Source organism: Condylura cristata, unplaced genomic scaffold, assembly GCF_000260355.1.
Source record: "Condylura cristata isolate star-nosed mole 26May11 unplaced genomic scaffold, ConCri1.0 scaffold00027, whole genome shotgun sequence".
In the NCBI taxonomy this organism is placed as follows: Eukaryota; Metazoa; Chordata; class Mammalia; order Eulipotyphla; family Talpidae; genus Condylura; species Condylura cristata.
The window spans coordinates 16887942-16900760 of record NW_004567128.1 but is presented as its reverse complement, the minus strand read 5'-3'; the positions used below and the strand labels follow the sequence as shown (position 1 = coordinate 16900760).

The window sequence follows — 12819 nt, the reverse complement described above, 5'->3', positions numbered from 1 at the left end:
ATATATATATATACATACATATATATGTCTTATAACAGGTAGTAACACTTCTCATTTGAGAATTAAAATTTTTATAGGATTAATGGATTAAATCTATTTATTTAAAATTTCATCCTTACCATGAGTGGTGGTATAATTGATAGGCAAGATACTCTCCTGTGTCACTGAGTCGGGCATTCTGAGAAGGAAGGTTTAAATGCTTGCTTCCAAGGCCTGTAGTCAGGCTGTGAACCCACGCTTTAGGACTTTAAATCTACTGCTGCTGTTGTGTATATCTTTGAAAATGCTTTGTTAACACATAATTCTCTAGATCCGGGTGATGGGCAGCATTCCTCTAGGTGACTGTTCTGTGATTGTGCTCTAGCTGAAGTCACTCAGTGAGCTGCATTCAGCAGGTTTCAGCTCTTGAGATAGCATTTCCCTTCCAGTGTCACTGTCAGTATGGTCTCATAGCCTGGACTTCCCTACCACATGGCAAAGAGAGAATACAAACAAATAAATAAAAGCCAACAAATGAAAGTATACAAATGCTGCTTGTTTTTCATAGCCCATACTTGGAACTGGTGCACTTTTACTTCTGCTGAATTTCACTATTCTATCTCTTAGGGAAGGATGGCAAATAATTGGTGGCCCTCTCTAAACACAACACATATTCGTGTGATAGAGATATAAAGAAATGATTGCCAAGATATACTAGCTCAGGCGCCAAGCATGAACTGCACTTTAGTGAGCATGCTCACATTTAATCAGTCATATGACACTCGGTAAGGTTGGGATGTGTGAACTGTAGTAGTCAGGGCAAGAATAACTTCAAGTGACTGATCACAGACACTTAATATTTTCTTAATTCCTGACAACAAACAATGAGAACATGCCATAAATAGTAAATGTTTTAACAGTTTTACCTATTTATAGGTTTTATAGCCATTAAGTCAAGCTGCTTTCATAGAAATAATAATGATATCTTTCAAATTTTCAGCTTACATAAAGTTCTAATGGATCTTCAGAACCAACAGCTGAAGGAGCTTAGTGACTGGCTAACAGCAACAGAAGAGAGAACAAGGAAAATGGAAAAAGAGCCCCTTGGACCTGATCTTGAGGACCTAAAATGCCAAGTACAGCAACATAAGGTTAGTACAGTTTACACTATTTGCTTTCTTCTAAAAAACAAAATCTATGCATGTGTTAGATAGACACATATGTGCATGCATCCATCTTGGTTTGCAGATAGGAAGGAATCAAAATGCAAGTCAAGAGGAGTTTTAAAATCATTTTCTCTGAATATTTTTGATGTATTTTTTTTTTTTTCCCAAATACAACATAACTAGGTTTTTCACGTTTCTTAAAAAAATCTGAACATACTCCTGCAAGAGAACAATGTCAGGATTGTGATATATTAAAATTTGATTTACTTTGCTTTTCTGGAAAAATTCTCTCTAGGGGGTGCCTGTAATGCAAATTTAAGTAATAAGACAGTATTTTTGGAATCATGTTTTTAAACTTCAGTTGATCATGTCTTGGAGCAGGCCAAGTTTGATGAGAAATGAAATGTCTGAAACATTGCTTTTTCTGTAAAATATGACATCTGTTAATTTTAATATTTCTACTTTATCTCTCTTTATTTTATTTGTACATTTACAGTTATGCTCTCTGATTGCCAGAAAGCATTTGGTGGTACTTTGATTAGGATTTTGACAAGTATTTCTGATCTGGAATTTTGAAGGTGCTTCATTTTAATAGTTACCATAAAGCTAGCTCTGAGTTTGATTGTGGCAGTAGAGGTTGCCAGTTCTGTAGGACATATACATAGGAAAGAATTCTGTTTGCTGGCCCAGGATTACAATTGCCAGATTTAGTCAATAAAGATACAAGGGAGCTGAATTAAATTTCAGATACATAACGGATATATATTTTAGTGTATGCCCCAAATTATTCACTTTATCTGAAATTTAGATTTTACTGGGCATCCTGGATTTATCTAAGCACTCTGCTCAGTGGCTGTAGTTTTTAGAGTTTGGGTTTTGAAAAAGAAATACCTGCTTCCTCAGCTCCTACCTCTTAAATGTTTATCTCTGCAAGTTTCAGTCTCTGTTTTGATAGCATTTTGTCAGCATTAAGGTGATAGTTCTTTCTTGCAGATGAAAGATGCCTCTCTTTCTAGACCCTGAGTTCACTTCTACTTTAGTAAACTTCAGGTTCCAATAGCAAATGAGACTGATCCTTGCTATTACAGGCTCCAGTGTTTATCATTTGGCCCCAACAATTTAAGATCAAGCAGTTTAGGGAGAGCGGTAGCTGTGATAATCTCATTCACTGTATTCTCGAGAAAACAAAAACAAAGCAACACTTGAGTTGAAATTTTTGTATGAATTGTAAAAGAGCTTAATTTGACATAAAAAATAATTGAAAATCTAATTAAAAAAAAAAGTTACTCCCAATATTAGTTCTTGACCTGGATTGCTTTTCCCATGTGGATCATATGCTCCTCTGCTAGATACATAACGTCTTCCCCAGGGCCTGCTCTGAAAGCTGTGTGTAGGTGGCTGCTCACTGAGGGCATCAGCTGGCTGCTGGAGAGTTTCAGCCACCTTGAACGTGGACAGGTAGAGGGTTTGTGGTGCCAGAAATACTGTTAGCCAACAAGGGATGGGAAGTGAGAGACAAGTACCCCAGAATCCTTGCCTGACGATGGGACAAATCCAGGGTTTGTCTCATTTGGTCTCTCAGAGATTTTCTACCAAGAGTGAAGCCCCAATGTCCAGAGGTAATCTGAGTCACCCTTCCCACCCTCTCACAACACCTCCTAAGATCCCTTTTCCAAATAAACTGCACACTCCCAAATCCTTAACTAAGTCTTAAGCTGAAGGATCCCACGCTGAAACTGCCTTCTAGCTCTAGAGGCCAGAGTACCGTCCTGCCCAGCTTTACCACTAACGCAGTGTGTGATTTTCAAAAATGTCTGAATGGCTAAGGTTCTCTATATCTTTGCTTTGGAAATAATTGCCTAGCCAGTTGATGTCTAGTCTTCCTTCTGATGTCTCCACTAACTTTGGAACATGAGGCATTTCAGGACAGTGCAAGACTAAGGCCCGTAATGAGAACTTTAGAGGGACAGTGCTGACACTGGGTGCCTGGAGCCTAAGGAAGAAGCCAAAAAAAAAAAAAAAAAAGGGGGGTGTGTGGGTGGGGGAGCTCCACCAGAGATATGGCTGAAGAATGACAGGGTAGCTGCAATGTGAATGACTTAGTGCACAGAGGAAAGGTCTCAGCTTGGAATCCTCAACAAACCCTTCATTAAGGTTAAACAGGCCATCCAGGATCTTCATATTATGATAATGACCTGAATGTTTTGTACTATTCTCAGGAAAATACAGAATGAATGAAATGGAGAATATTTGACTAATATTGTCACAAAATTTGAATAGATTGTCCATATAAAATATGCTGTTTATGATGAGTATAGAATTGCTTTAAAGAGAATAATTTGAAACAAAAAGAAAGCGACAGAATTATAGGCAAGTTGATTAGGTAGTCTTTTACATGCTGGACTTACCTGTGTAAGTGCATAAAGAGAAACAAAAGGAATTGGTTTACTAATTCAGAGAATGGGACCAGCTTCTACCATTAACTGAGTAAATCCACTGCAGGATGTATTAATTCTTATAAAATTAAGACATTGGAAGAACACAAACATGAAAAAGCCTGACATGGATAAGGCTCTTATGTTATGTGAGGTAATTTTGATGAGAAGAAAATGATTGAACAATATCAAATGATTTTAAAGGCATCAAAATTATTTAAATGTGAAACAAGTCTATTTTCAATTTTCTAACAGATTTATTTATTTATGCATACAAAATGGGAGTGCAGGCCAGAGGTGCAAGGCCAGTGAGAGGATTCACCAGAGATAGAGTGGGGAGCACAACAGGAAGATCCACTAAAAAAAACATAGCTGAGGGGAGCATTGGATGTGTCAGGAGAGGTCTACCATGCCATGTGGGTCACCCCCCTGGCCAGGGATCGAACTTGTGCTGTAGTGGCAACTGATAGCTTCATAGTGCTGTGTTTTTACCCTGTTGCACCTCCAAGGAGGGCCTGAGACAGCTCTATTTTCTTGAAATAACACAGTAAATACAGAAATCTTTATTATTCTGGCCACTCTTTATAAAACAGAAGGTTAGTGTTCTTTCTGTAGATATCCAAGTACAAATGTGCCTTTCTTCCCAACGATAGTGAGTCAATGAAAATATGGAACTAAGGCAACAAAATACCTCAGTAACCTTGGAGTGATCACAAAAGTGACCCCTGTCTGATGGATCACCTCACTTCTCACCTGCCATCACATTTATGCTTTTTAAATTTGTGTACAGACATTAAATCCTGGAGTCAACCTCATTTTTTTTTTTTAAGAGATGATTACAGATGACAAAATTATAGAGTAGATACAGGTTTTGTTGCTGTGAATTGCTTAAAATTCTGCTCAGGTCATAGGGTTTTCTTCAGCTTAGTTGGAGGGCAACATAAAAATGTTTTCAAATCTTACAAGTACACCGTGGACATTATAGATATGCTTCTCTATATTCTGTGACAGGATCCTTTGCTATCTTCATTTCAATAGCATTTTATTATGAGGCTGGCTAGACATTCAACTGCTGTGAAATGCCATGGATATATGTCACTTTTACTGACTCTGCCAATTAGGGGCAAGTTCAAGTGATCGATCCCATATTGGTGCTTATTATTAAACCTGGCAAAATTGTTAATACTAGGTAACTGGGAAAGGTTCAGTTTGATGCAAAATTTGGAAGGTACCCTTCATTCTTTATTGTTGTTGCTTTGGGGAGAATATTTAAAGGTTTACTATAGATCTGAGTTACCCAAAATTGATTCTCTTGGGAGTGAATAAATTGAACCTCTCATTTACCTTCTGGATGAAACATTAGCAGTAATTCTGCTTGGTTATTTCTGTCTTAAGACACAGACTCTATTAGTGATGTTGATAAGAAATGAAAGGATTTCCTTTGAAGAAGTGACAATATTATTGACGGCTGAAAGTCTCTTTGTGCTTGTGCATTCATCACTGAGAAGGGAGTTTGATATTTCGGATGGTATTTTAATCAAAAGGAACATATTTGATTGAGGAATCTTTTGTCTCCTATCACAGTCAACTGAGATGAACTTTAAAGCTTAGTATAAGGTTCCAATTATTTTGGGAGATTTAGACGTTCACATTTGTACATTGGCTTAGTGACGACATCAACAAAATCATTACTACTCAAGTTATAGGAATTTGTAGGTAGAAATGTGACATGTGAACTATGTTCTGTGGTTAGTGGAGCGTGTGTTAAGTGCTGATTAATACAAATTAAATGACCTCTTAGCAGCTCAGTCACCTGTCCTTTCCTCGAAGCTTAGTTAATCTTAAATGTTTGAGTTACCAAGACTGTGAAATATCTTCTTCTGGCGACCTTTAAAATGGTCTAGATGTTCATGTAACAGAGAAGGTTTTGGTATAATCTCACTAAAGAATTTGACATTTCATTTCATTCCATTGCATTCTATCCCATATCACTGAACAAACACTTATTAAAATCCAGTGGGTGCTATGGAGAAATGCAGAAACCTACCATAATTGGAATCTTCCTCAAGAAGCTCATCTTTTAACACATCAAATTAAGACAGTGAAAGCAAGTGACGATATCTGTGGTATGAGAATGTTAACAACAGTGATTTCTTTAGGCAAGTGAAATGAAATGGGGAAGGTAGGATGTGTGGCATTCCATTCCTGGTCCTACACTATGCAATGCTCAGTATTAGCACCCTAGAGCTTGATCATGGGAAATCTGAACTCAAGATTCAATTATTTGTAGTCACTCTGTTGGTTATAAGGAACCACTACTGATGAGAAATTAAACTGAAGAAAGTGGCAAGTTAGGAAAATTTGCCTTATTGTTTAGATAGATGTAGCTTGTAAGATAAATAAGATCACAGCCACAGGAGGTCAGAAGACATGATAGATGTTACAGAAAGTATGTGGAATCTACATAAAAGCAGTGTCAATGAGAATGATTGACAGAAGGCTCATCATTGCTACTGTTTTGAATGAGGCATGAACCTGAATATTTACATAAGCAAAGAAGTTGTGAGTAGGGGCCAAACGAAACAAACAAACCCAAAAACTCAATGAAGGCACTCATCTCTAAAGCAATTTATATGGTAATATCACCCTCCCTCACACTGTCTTTCACTTTCTTCTCCCCATGTTCCATTCCCAATGTGGACACTGTTCTCAGTGAACTGTTTGCTACAGGGAAACACTCAATATGGTTTTTGTGGAATGCTCAGTGAGAATGCAGAGTAGGACCTATCTGTCCTTTTAGCACTGTAGTAGTATTTCTTAGAATAAAACAGGGTCGAAGCCCTCCCTGGTGGTGCAAATGGTTAGAATGCAGCAGTGCAAGCTAGCCTCAGACGCTTCAGTGTGGGGTTGATCCTTGACCCCAGAGATGATCTACGTGGTACAGCAGACCTCTTCTGTCTTGCCCTCTGATCCCCTCAACAGTGTACTTTGTTGATCTGCCTGTTCTGCTCCCCATTCTGTCTCTGGTGAGTCCTCTCATCGCCCTTGCACCTCTGGCCTGTACCCCAGTTCTGTATGCAGAAATACATAAATAAATAAATACTAAAAAACTATAATAGAGTTGAATTCACACATCACTGGGGGCTATAATTGAAACTCAACTGGGGCTATAATTGAAACTCAACTGAGGTGTGTACACATACATATATACACATATACAGGCACATGTACACAGGAGTTTGTTTCTATGTATGTGCTTTATAATATGTAGTTATGCAAAATAAATGTATCTAACTCTTACACTTATTTGACCTGTATTATATATCTTATATTAGATACCCTATATCATATATCCTGGAAACGGATTTTTTCTAGGTTTAAAACACAGTTCTATCTAACAGACTTGCAAAATAACAACCATCTGCGCTTCGTTTTCCCTAAGGATATAATGAGGTTGTGCTGACACCTACTTTAGTTGGGTTGGCAAAATAGTCAATACATAATCACATAAAAGCATGTAGAATAGCAACCGATACCCAGAATTCTGTGATTGATTTTATTCTATGATAGTTCCATGAAACTCTATGTTCTAGATAGTCTGTGAAAGTTGTTATCACTGCATAAGACGTGGCACCTGGGTTTCCCTGGTAGTGCAGTGGGTAAGTCTCAGCACTAGCACCTCTGTGGCCTGAGTCAATCCCAGCCAAGGCAGTGACCCGCATATTGCACAGCAGGCCTCTCCTGTCTCGCCCCCTGATCTGTAGGTTCCCTTAGCCGTGCATGTCAATAAATTCTCTGTGCTGCCCCACCCCAACCTGTCTCTAGTGAGTCTTTTCACCCCACACCTCTGGCCTGCACCTCAGTTCTCCTATACATAAATAAATCTTTAAAAAAAAATTTTAAAAAGACTTGACTTCTACTTGAATAAAACTGATTTCTGTGAATAGGATTCTTTTGACATAAAGATATGGTAATAAATTTGGAAAGCATCATACCTATATAGTCTACAGATAGTCTATGCATGATTCCAGTTTTAATTTGTTTAAATCTAGTTGAGAAGACATCTAATTTCCCATCAACATGCCATAAACAAGCAGCCGATTGCAAAGATAACTGCATGCTCATAATGCCATTAATTTAATTAAGATAATAATGAAACCTACACCTCTGATTTTTATCATAAAAAAATCAAGTGATTCCAGATAACAGATTCCTAATCAGTTAATTAGAATTACTGGGTACAGATCCAGTAATATTGCTGTAAATGGTGTCACAGTTGTTTTTCTTTTTGAGGTAACATTGGCTTATAACACTGTGTATGCTCTGAGGTGTGTGCCATGGTGTTTTAAAGTACATCAGTATATCTGCTAAAATATAACTACCCAAGGCTCCTTCCACCTCAGAGGCACCAGCTTTATTTTTTATACTTAATTGCCTCTGTAATGCTTTTTTATTGGAAGCTTTGGCCTCTGGGGATAGTAAAAAAGTAAAACAAAACAAAGGTCTCTCCCTATCTGTCACTGAGTTAGTCCCATGTAAAATGTCTCTTTTTCTGAACTAGTCCTAATTAATTTCAGTTCCCTTGAATAAGTAATGTAACATTAATAATGTAAATGAATTATTTAGGTATATAAAACATTTTAGAATACATTTTACAGGAAAATTCTTCATAAGAAAGCCACAACAGATGTGATGATACAAATTTTACAAAAATTATTTTTCTTGAAAAATAGATTCATGTATCTTATATGAAAATGCATGACCATTAATCCAATGTCGTGTTAAAAATAAGGTTGAAGTTGGCACTCTGTCTCTCTCTCAATAATGCAGATGTGTTAACTGTTATATACTGTTTGATATTTCTATTATGAGCAGAATGATTTTTAGTTGTACAATTGATAGTACTCTCTTATTCAGAGGAACTACATTTTTCAAAGATAACTTATGCTCGATACTATTTTTTATTGGATAACATTTTATATTATGTGAATAATTAAAGATCAAGTCCGTATCTAGAAAGAATGGAAAAGCTACAAAACCAGGTGGTTTCAGTACAAGGAGAATATTTAGTACTTAAAATGTACGTAATATAATTATTAAGGGTATGTGTAATAAATACTTATGCCCATAGGGACTGTTTCCTTGGCCCTTAATCTAAGAATGGAGTGGTAAGGGGATGGTATCAGAAATAGAAGAAAATTAGCATTTCTGCATCAGCTACCAATTCTGCTAAGCAATGTACCAGCTGATTTTAATGTCTGATGTAATTTAATATCTGATGTAATTTAATATCCACACTAAACCTGTCCTTGGGGGGTTTTGATTCTGAATTTTACCAATATCAAGTGTGTTAGAAGAGATTTGGGAGGTGTCTGAGGTAACATTTTTGATCTTCTATCTTGGCATGTCTGCCTCGAACCCAGACGCTTTTCCACCTTGCTGAGATCCCAGTAAAGCTTCACTGCAGCGGTTGCCTTAGAGGCTTGAGCAAATGCGGAGAGTAAAAAGGAACTAGAATTGTGATACCTAGCTGCTCAGGCTTGGGAACATCTTTCTGGAAGAGACAGAGAGACTGAGTGCATATCAGTCTTCAAAGTTAGAGTGAACAATGGGGAATAAGAGCTCATTGGTGTTGGCTGTATATGAGATGTTAAAAATACGAAGTGCTTAAGCAAATGATTTTCAGTATTAACCCTTTAACAACTTCTTTAATTAGCACAGAAGGGTATATAGATGACAGCAGGTTTGTGATAAGAATGACAATGTTTGAGTAGGCAAATTATCAGTAGCATTAAATTTCACATCTACATACTATTAGCTATCAATGCATAATTTCCTCTGTACTGCACCTGAAAACTTTCACCCCAGCCCTCTCCTAAAGGTCCCATTCTCTTCTTTTTCAGTTATTCTTGCGTCTTACCAAAGACATTTTATAACTTTATTCAATTTTTTTATTGTTGATTTCACCTATTCTTTTTAAAAAAATATTGTATGTGTTGAAGAACTGGGTTATAGGCCAGGGGTACGGGGAGAGAGGGTTTACCTGAGACATATTGGGGAGCAGAACAAGCAAATCTACTGAAATAAACTGCTGAATGGGGTATTGGGTGAGACAGGAGAGGTCTGTGGTTTAGCTCCCTGGCTGGGGATCCGGTTGGTAGCTTAGTGGCTGGTGATAGCTTCATAGAGCTGAGACATTAACACCTGCTCCACCAGGGAAGCCTGTCATCATCTTTCTGATGTCAGTGGTCTAATTATATGTATGATTGCATGGATGGATGTATCCCTGTATGAATTGTGGAAGGAGGATAAAATATACAGCATTTGATGATTAGGGTCTGTTCTCACTCCATGAACTGTTTCTGACCTTACTAATTTGTCAGTGATATATGAGGCCACTAGATCAGTTAATGCAGAGCTATTCTTGTTAATCTTATTTAACATGCATTATTTATATCTCTAGATCCTAACTTTTCTCTTCAGGTTGTTTTCAAAACCATATCCCATTTCCAAATTTTGGTGACTATTAGAGGGTAGAAAGCAAAATGAATTAGAATAGGGTAAATTAGCTGAACATTAGGTTCTTGCATTATAGTCTGAAGTGTTAGTTTTGAATGTTCCTAAACATGAGATTTAAGTATTATCCAGCTGTTGATATTTATTGATTTCAGACTGTGTGCCAGGTAAGGTCCAACCAATTTGGCCTTACTCATTCTCCCTAATGACTGTGGGATTGTTCTCTCCGGAAGGGTCAGATATTCTTAATTCTATAGAAACTATACCCAGAAGTAAGGCTCTTTCAATCAATGTCCCTTTGGTATAGGGATCTCAGGGTTTTGAGGCCTTGTGAGCCCTGTGAACCCTATTAGCAATACTTAGAGAATGTAGATAGTTTTGAGTTGAGAGCAGTGAGCCCCCTATAGGCGGAGCAGAAATGCTTTGCCTGAGTCCTTGGCCCTTCCCAGGCTGAAGAAGTTAACACTTGCTCAACTTTCCCTCTTTTCCCTAATTGAAGAAGCAATAGCTGCTTCTTCATTTTATGACGTAAAGGAATGTAATTGGGGTGGAGGTGAGTCATCTCAGTGTAGAGTCAGTCATCAGTGAACATATTCTACTTACCTGAGAAACTCCGTTAGCCATGAGAAATCTTCCCCTTTTCTCTTCTCTTGATATCCGAGGTCTCTTATTTCAGCCCTACTCCACTCACTTGGCTTTAGAATTCACAACTGTGCAAATTCTCCAATATATATGCTTCTTATTAAATATTGGCCCTTTCTCCTACTAATTTACCTTTTGTTAATTTATTGATCCATCAGAAGTTCCCAAATAGACTCCCCTTGGCACTTTGACACTACCTAAGGAAATAGGTACTCTTATTATCCCTAAATTTGCAAATGAGGAAACTCAGTTGGGTATGGCTTAAAGATGTTTAGGAAGTGTAGCTGGCCAGCAGTATGTCCAGGAATTAGACCCAGAAACTCTGACTTCAAATCCCACACTTGAGACTCATGGTCTCCTCATTCACAAGTGCTATCAATTGGGCTGGCCAGCTAGCTAGTCAATCAGCAGATGGTCAACAAAGGAAAAATAAATTTAATAACATGCTCCTAGGAAGTTAAAATGATTCTGAAGTTGCAGTGATTTTTGATCTGGTAGGGACAAGGACTTGTAAATCTCATCTCAAAATGGGAGGTGATGGGCACTAAAGAGAGAGGAAGTGGATTCACATGAAAGGGGGGATGGCTATATCTTTAAAAAGAAAGATGTGTTACTCAACTGGAGGAGATGTGTTCACTGATAAACCTGCTCCAGGATGATACCCCTCCTCAAACTATATTCCTCTAGGTCATTCTGGGTAATTGCTACTGTCATGCAGGATGGAACAAAGGGGTTGGGGAAAGGCAAGAATTTCTACTTAGCCTCCAGGACCTTCACTGCTTTTACCTCACAGTGTTGTGAACACAGCAGAGTACCTTGAGAAGAAGGAATGATACTCTTGGATGGTCTGATAGAGCACCTCCACCTTTACATCTCTTTCAGCAGTCTGTCATTCATAAGATGACCATTGCTACTTATATTGTGAAAGATGTAGGGGTATATTATTTGACCACTTTGTGTCTAAAACAACTTCTTGATAATTCTGAAACCCTCTTTCTTCTCTTGGTATCCACTAGGTGCTTTAAAAATCTTTCCCTCGTCTTCATTGAAATGGTCTTTAGGCCCTCACTGGTAGTGCAATGGGTTGGAGTGCTTCACTGTGAAGCTAAGCCAAGCCATGGCTGCTTCAGTTCGATCCCCACCCAGGAGGTTACCCACATGGTGCAGCAGACCTCTACTGCTCACCCCAGCAGTGGACTTTGTTGATCTGCCTGTTCTGCTCCCCATCTGTCTCTGGTGAATCTTCTCGCCGCCCCTGCACCTCTGGCCTAATACCCCCAGTTCCATATGCATAAATAAATAAAATTTAAAAACAACAACAACTATGTTTTTAAGAAAAGAAATGGTCTTTAAAAAGGCTATTTGGCAGCTTATGAATTAACCAAAACATAAACATGTATACTAACATGAGAAAAAACAGTAAATGCTAGGTAAATCTCATATAATTATGCTATCACAATTAAGTAAGTGGATATCAAAATAAAAATTCTTCAAAGAGAGCCTGTTGAGGATGCTTATTTAACATATTCAAAATTTTACAAGAAAATTAGTTCCCATAAATAGCTCATCTTGGGCAGCTAGAAAATGCTGTGACCAGTTGGACTTAGCTGTACAATATTGGGCTGTAAATGAAGTGACTAGTCAGTTCCAGATCATTTCATGCAGGGAAGCAGGGAATAGAGTCCAATCTGGTACAGAGATGATGGACAGAAGAAAGAAGAAAGTAAGAAAGAGGATAAACTGCCTAGCTCCTCATCATTTCTTAAGGATTATTAAAACTTGCTGATAGGACCTTGGCACTTTTACTTTAAAATAAAATCACTATATGCCTAGCTTTATTGCAGTAGTTAATTGATCACTGGTATCTAGGGATTCTTTCATTCCTAAAATAAATTATAGAAACTATGGATTTCCTAACTGATGGACTTAACTCCTGTTCCTGGTCTCTTAATCCTTTTCTTTCAAATTGTATATTTGATAGAAATAGTTTCTCATAAGCTTTTCTTTTCATATATGTTTATTTGGCTAATCCACTATAAATTACTTAATATATTTTTTAATTATTACAAAAGTTTATTTTT

The 12819-nt window shown here is 37.6% G+C and overlaps 1 protein-coding gene across 1 annotated transcript in view; it reads left to right on the top strand.

Moving 5' to 3' along the window:
* Positions 1-12819, top strand: part of DMD (dystrophin) — a 1782468-nt gene that overhangs the window by 472862 nt on the left and 1296787 nt on the right. Inside the window, exon 12 of the mRNA XM_012730297.1 lies at positions 980-1130. Coding sequence (XP_012585751.1) covers positions 980-1130 — 151 coding nt within the window. The remainder of the gene's footprint in view (positions 1-979; positions 1131-12819) is intronic.